Below are 6,625 nucleotides of genomic sequence, written 5' to 3'. Positions count from 1 at the left end.
TCTTGATTATATCTGCAAAGATCCTATTTCCAAATAAGATCATCTTTACAAAGTCCAGGGGTTAGTACTTCAACATGGCTTTTTGACAGACACAATTCAACCCGTAATATCCTTGTATCTCAGCATATTTATATGACATGACATCGGAGGGAAAGTGGATCTCGGCTAAAAAAGGACTGAATATCATTCCAAAATGGACAAAGCAACCTATGAGGCTAGGTATCCCTTTTTTTGGGGGGGGGGCATCGTCTCACTCTATAGCCCAGGCTGGTGCCATGGTGCCATCTCGGTTCACTGCAACCTCTGCCTCCTGGGTTCAAGAGTAGCTGGGATTACAGGCATGTAACACTATGCCTGGCTAATTTTTGTACTTTTGGTAGAGACAGGTTTCACCATGTTGGCCAGGCTGGTCTCGAACTCCTGACCTCAAGTCATCCACCCACCTCAGCCTCCTAAAGTGTTGGGATTACTGGTGTGAGCCACCGCGCCCAGTCGTCTTTTAAGTGTGTTTTCATCTGTAGAACTGAGAGTTGCATCATACTAGATAGAAGCATCATTTTGCTAATGTCTTCATTTGGAAGTTATATTTAGTTAAGAGAAGTGGACATGGATGCCAAGTTGGCAAGGGATGGATTTTGGTAGCATTCTACGGTATCAACTTAGCTAAATCAGGAGCTATATTTTCCAGAATTTCCTCTCCTGATTTACACTGAGTTAAGGTTAGTCTTAAGGGAAATTTGCATGAGGTTGGAAAAGCAGAACTGAAGCAGCAAGCATTTGAAGGGGGCACCAAACTCTATGATGGCAAAGCACACATTTTCCCTGATGTGGTGATTTACCAGGACTTAGCGCAGCAGCCGTAGTTGAAGCTCCCAAAGCTCTGTCTTCAGCTTTGCCAAGTCCTATGCTAGGAACATGTTCAGCTCCATGGCAGAGGGCACTAGATCCCTCTGGAAGTCACCCCCTTGAGGTTGGTAAAAGGCTGATATGGGTTCCAGTTTTTCCTCCTAATTCCTATTCTTCTTTGTTCTCCTCTACTTCATGCCCGGCTTTTGTTACTGATGGCTGTGTTGACCCGGAGAGTTCAGCCCATTATCAGACACATAAAACAGACTCCCATTGACTTATTCAACAGATCTCACACTTGCCTAAGGTCTAATCCCTGGAATAAACCCCTCATTCTATGTCACTGTTTCTGCTTCTTATTAAACCCCAATACATGTACCTTCTATCAAAACTGACAAAGGTTGTCATGAAGGAAGAAATCAGGAACCACAGAAAGCACTGGTGTTCATATTCCACCACCTCAAAAAGGTGGGAAGTCTTCTACAGATAGGTGTGATTTGGCGCACTTCTGAATTATGACCCATCCTTCTGGGTGCCAGTGCTAAATAGTCATTTTCTACCATCCTTCATCTGACCTCCATCCATATGCCACAACTGTCTCCAGTCAGAGCTTGAAACCAAACAGCAACCTATATTTCGTGAGATTGCATGTTTCATGTTTGGGGAAAAAAGCATAAAATAAAATATGTTGTGGCCTATTTACAAGAGCCTGTCCCCAAATAAGGTGAAGGCCATCATTGATTGGTCTCTATTTAACTTGGCTCATTGGACTTCTTAACATCAGAATATCTAGCTGAGCAATTTATTAGCATTCTATCTTAGTCAGCTTCTGGAGTGTCGTTCAGATTCTAGTTCTTTACTCTGACACAGGTTTTTTTCTTTTCATTTTAGCCTCCCAGTTTCTCCTGTTTCTCATATTACAAAAGGCTGTCTTTCCCCTTTACTGCCAGCACATGATTGTGGGGTTGTGCACGTTTCTTCTTGCATATTTCCCCTTGTACATGTTTTTTGTCAGCTTCCTTGCCCTACCTCCCATGATGCCTTTTCTTATCCAGAAGAAACTGGCACAAACTCTTTCAAGAAATGAAAACTCCCTATCCTGGTTCACATGCATTGATTAGAAAAGTATTAACTATTGAAATAAATGTAATATATAAAGCTGAAGCTGCTGTTTTATTCAATCTAAGATAACAATGTTTGCTATATTTTTAAAAATTAATTGCAGATTCATTCTACTAAGTAATTAGATTCATTTAGTATAAAACAACCCTTGCTGGATTCTGAGAATGGTTCATGCATTGGTCAGGGACTCGGCTTTCTTGGGGTGACACAATTATTTCCTAGGGCAGCCCGATAGTTCCCAGACAGCTAGTGAGGCCCAGCAACCTGTAGAGTCTGGTTTCTGGAGCTATGGCTTGGTTAATCTGTATTATTTTCATGAAGTGGTTAACATTCCTTATGAAGAAATGGAGGCTAAGTGACTCACAGCAGATTAGTAGAAAAGTCCTGAGTCCCTCTCAGAATCCTTGGTATTCTGGTTGGCAGGATTACTGTTTGCCTCAGGATAGGCTGTTCTCTCAAAATCATAAATTTCCAAAAACATAAATCACTTCCATGTGGATAAAAATGAGAAATTGTATTGATTTTTCTGTTTTGTTAGAAAGAAAAAAGAGAGAGGGAAAGTGGGAAAGGGAAGGGAAGGGAAAGGAGAGGGAAGGGAAGAGGGAGGGAAGAAAAGGAGGGAGGGGAACAAAGAAAAAGCAGAAAGAAAGAAGGAAGGGAGAGAGGGAGGCAATATACCTTACATGCTATCAGAAATTTAATATTTAGACTTAAAATAACAAAAGAAAAAGTCTGATAAATTACCATGTATTTTAAATCACTAATTATATATCAACCTGACTCCTTAAACCAAGGAAATTGTTAGCCTGAAGAATAGAAAGCACAGAGATTTACTTTTTACCTGATTAACACTTTGCATCAAAATAATCCAAAATAGCTGTTAATTCCTCTTAAATTCAGTCTCCACTTTTCTATAAAAGAAAAATTTAAATTATTTTTGGTAGAAAAGCTATTTTTTAATGTCAAAAATATTTCCTTATAACATTTTCAAGCCAACATACACAAAATTACTTATGTCAAATATTGTCACATAGAATCCAAAATGCCAGATTCTTCAACTCTTTTATTCACCCCAGGCAAATTTCAGTTTGCCATAAATCTTCCTTATGGCCAAGTCCCACTAGACTTTTAATTTAATTAAACATTGAAAATATTTGCATTGTGTTTTTCCCATACTCCCAACCCTCCATCAACAGTGAATTGGGAACCCAGCTATACATTAACCCAGAGTTATAAGGAAGCTGTACTTATGTATGGAGCTCAGTTTCAGTTTGCCAGAAAGAGTAGGCAATAGCAATTTGCTGCAATGCATTCCATGGTTAATGTCACCAAAGATGTCAAGTGAGCAAGTGACAATGGGGTGGTTGGGGCAGAAGAGAGGGAGAGGAACAGCAAGATCCCTAAGTGGAAGATTGTCCTAAGTTTTTATCAAATACCCACTAGGGAGATCACTGAATTCTCACCAATCAATCTGGCAGTGATTTGGTCACCAAGGTGCAAAGGCAGATGGGATCCCCTTAAGTTCACTTTATGCAAGGCTTCCCCAATGCAAAAGGAATTATATTTGCAGGAGAGGATGACAGCATTGTGAGAATAGAAGGGATAGTGACTGGGCAGATCAATACTGGAGCTGTTTCACTTCCTTGCTAATTCTGTTTCACAGTGAGAAAACTGGATATGTTTCCTTCCTCATCTCTCTTTCCCTATATAAAAATCTGTTTTATTTCAACTTTTATATGCAAATTACCAGAGCTAAGAAAGGCTTGAACCTGAGTTAAGGTAAAAGAGGGGGGAAAAAAGACACATCCCAAACCAGTTTCATTTATGTAATGAAAATAAATTTTTACACAATCAACAGAAACACACCAAGATTTTTTTTGCGAAAAATATTTTTAAATAAATTTTTCTTTTTTTCTTACATTCTGATATACATATGTAACAAGGTTTATGGCACTGTAACCAGAATCAAATCAGAAAAAAAAAAAAAAGGAAAAAGGTGGGAAGGAAAGTAATTGATATATTGTTGAATTCCTTTCTATCTCCAAGCTGGCAAATTTGCACTATTTGTCTACCATTCAGCTGCCAGCTCTAACTTGTTTGCACACTTAAAACATCATATTATTGCACAAGAAGCCAGTGAAGGCATATGGTATAATGGTCAGTTCCTCACTATTTCAAAAAAAATCTCTTAAACCCAGAGAAGGAAAAAAAAAAAAAAAAAATCCAGAGCATGAAACACACAAAATCAAAGGTATCCTTTGTCTCTTTAAAGAATGCCTGAAGGATTCTTAGACCACTTAAGCTGCCCTGATCTTCTCTTTGCACCAGTGAGCACAACAGGGCTTGGTTTGGTTGGGTTTTTGTTTTCTATGTGGACAGCCCAGGTGGGTCCCAGGCCTTGGTGATTCAATGTCTTTTCTATTTACTTTTGGTTCTTTTTAATTGGTTTAAAGTGTGTAGTATTTTCGGTCTATGAACCTGCACAGACTATTTAGTCATAAACTCTACAAATAGCTTAAAAGGAAAAGGGGGAGAAACAAGTTGTATTATATTTTTATTGTTGGCTTAAAAAAATTACTTCTTTAACCTCCTGAATTTGTCAGTTTGTGGGAGGTGAATCTCAATGGCGTCAAAAGTTATAGTCTTCTCACACTTGTTAAAAATAAAGTGTTTAAACAAGTTTGTTTCCATTCACAAACTTTACTCCCAACTAAAAAAAAAAAAAAGAAGAAAAAAAAAAACAGAATCCATCCTCCTTCCTCATTGTCTCCTAACGGAGAGCAGCAATCCTTTCCATCCAGACCATTGTCACACAACCGTCTCCACGCCCATCAGCTTTGGTGTAAGGATTCTCGGTGTCACACCGTTGTTTAGGTCTTCCTCAAATTCTAGCAACTGCCCCATGAAGTTAAGGTTTGGGGAGATAATTGGTCGTTTGCCTTTGACAAATTTATAAGCATCAGTCATGGTCATCCGAGTGTGCTTCATCAAGTAAGCGATGACGATGGTGGCAGAGCGGGACACCCCAGCCTGGCAGTGGATGAGAAGCCCCTTCCCACACTGGTGAGCTTCCTCTGAAAAAAGGGAGAAAGACAAGAGATGAAGGGCAGACAGAAGGGAGAGGCACGGAGAGAGAAACTTTTATCTAAATTTTGCAATGCCTTATTTTGTAGAGAAATAATGAATTAAAACTGTTTTAAAGCCAAGTATAATCTACTAGTTCATTACATATATTTATGTCACAACTTCCAGAACTGGCTAAAGTTGATAGCAGCATGAACAAGAAGCTATACATCTACATTTAAAGAGAGAGAACAGTTTGCTTCACAGGTGACAGTGGCCTGAAGCCAGACCTATAACACAGTTAACTTTCACGCTGAACAAGCTACTGATTAAGTCAGCTCTAATAGTCATTGAACCTCTCTCTTAAATGTCTTGTTCTCTTATTTTCTGGAATTATACTACTGAAAAAAAAAGAATGAAGGAAAAGGAGAGAGGGAGGGAAAAATTATACCAACACATGAAAATATACACTCACACACATACATATATGTATGTGTGTGTGTGTGTGTGTATATATATATGTTATATATATATATAACAGTTCCTCTTTGGATTAAGGATGTTAATTCCAATTTTTGGTTGTGTGACTTAACAAACCTAAAGCTAGTAACAACAACTCTCTCACTTGTAATAGAGAAAAAACACTTTCTTTATTCTATAGAATTGCTCTGTACAGGAACAGGAATTAAATGGATAAGAGTTTTAGTCTTACTAAACCCTGATTAAGGTTAAAGGAATAAAGCTAAACTAGAAACATGCTATGTTCAGCTTCTCCCCAGAAAATCCAGTTGTTGCAAAGTTAACTAAATGCCAGTAGCATACAGGCCCAGGGTGTCACCTCTCAAGCGTTCAACCCCATTTGTATCCACATATGACATTCCAATGTGGCAATAATGTAGAAGATGGAGGAATCCCAGCAATGGTTCAAAATCCAGAGCAATTGAAAGAGGAAGATTTGCTAAGTTTTCGGATATATTAAAAGCTCAGGACAATAGCGTGTGGGCACTGCCTGAACAGATTCTTAACGACATTTCTAGACTCTAACGCATCCCTAAGCAAGCTTTCTTGAAGGAACACCAATTAGATAAACAGGTAGGGAAGGAGAAGGAGTAGAGAGAATAGCGATTTCACCTAAACTACATCTACTGGCTAGCCACCAGTGGACCAAGGAAAAAAACCTGACGTAAATTTTCATCTTAAAAGTTTACAGATGAGGTTTACTTCTCATAGTCAACAGTATTTCAAGAAAAGTAAGCATCTCTCTTTTTCAACCTTTTCCCTTCAGTGCACAGTATTTAGCTCCAAGTCAAGACCAGAAAGCATGGTGATGAGAGAATGAGCTTCCAAGTGCCTAGCTGGACCACTGGTTCCACTACACACACTTGATTCAGGAATAAACAAACTGGCATAAACACTAAACTTAGATGCTGCTTAATTTATATTAGACTCTCAGTGAAAGCTATTATGTTTATAAAACCTGCTGTGTTTTTCCTAACACAAGACTGTAAGATTTTAGTTTATCCAATAACATAACGATGAAAATAAAATTGTGCCTATGCAGGTTGTGATTTGGAGTTGTTCTTTGGGCTGAATG

General features: G+C 38.6%; 1 protein-coding gene across 1 annotated transcript in view; it reads right to left on the bottom strand.

The window, feature by feature from the left end:
- Nucleotides 1–3,780: 3,780 nt before the first annotated feature.
- DUSP10 (dual specificity phosphatase 10) overlaps nucleotides 3,781–6,625 on the bottom strand; it is a 40,484-nt gene continuing 37,639 nt past the window's right edge. Inside the window, exon 4 of the mRNA XM_011977566.1 lies at nucleotides 3,781–5,042. Coding sequence (XP_011832956.1) covers nucleotides 4,777–5,042 — 266 coding nt within the window. The 3' untranslated portion in view covers nucleotides 3,781–4,776. The remainder of the gene's footprint in view (nucleotides 5,043–6,625) is intronic.

The sequence above is a fragment of the Mandrillus leucophaeus genome, unplaced genomic scaffold (assembly GCF_000951045.1).
Source record: "Mandrillus leucophaeus isolate KB7577 unplaced genomic scaffold, Mleu.le_1.0 Scaffold1029, whole genome shotgun sequence".
Taxonomy (NCBI): domain Eukaryota; kingdom Metazoa; phylum Chordata; class Mammalia; order Primates; family Cercopithecidae; genus Mandrillus; species Mandrillus leucophaeus.
Note: the sequence above shows the minus strand (reverse complement) of the source record. Positions and strands in the feature narration are given on the sequence as shown.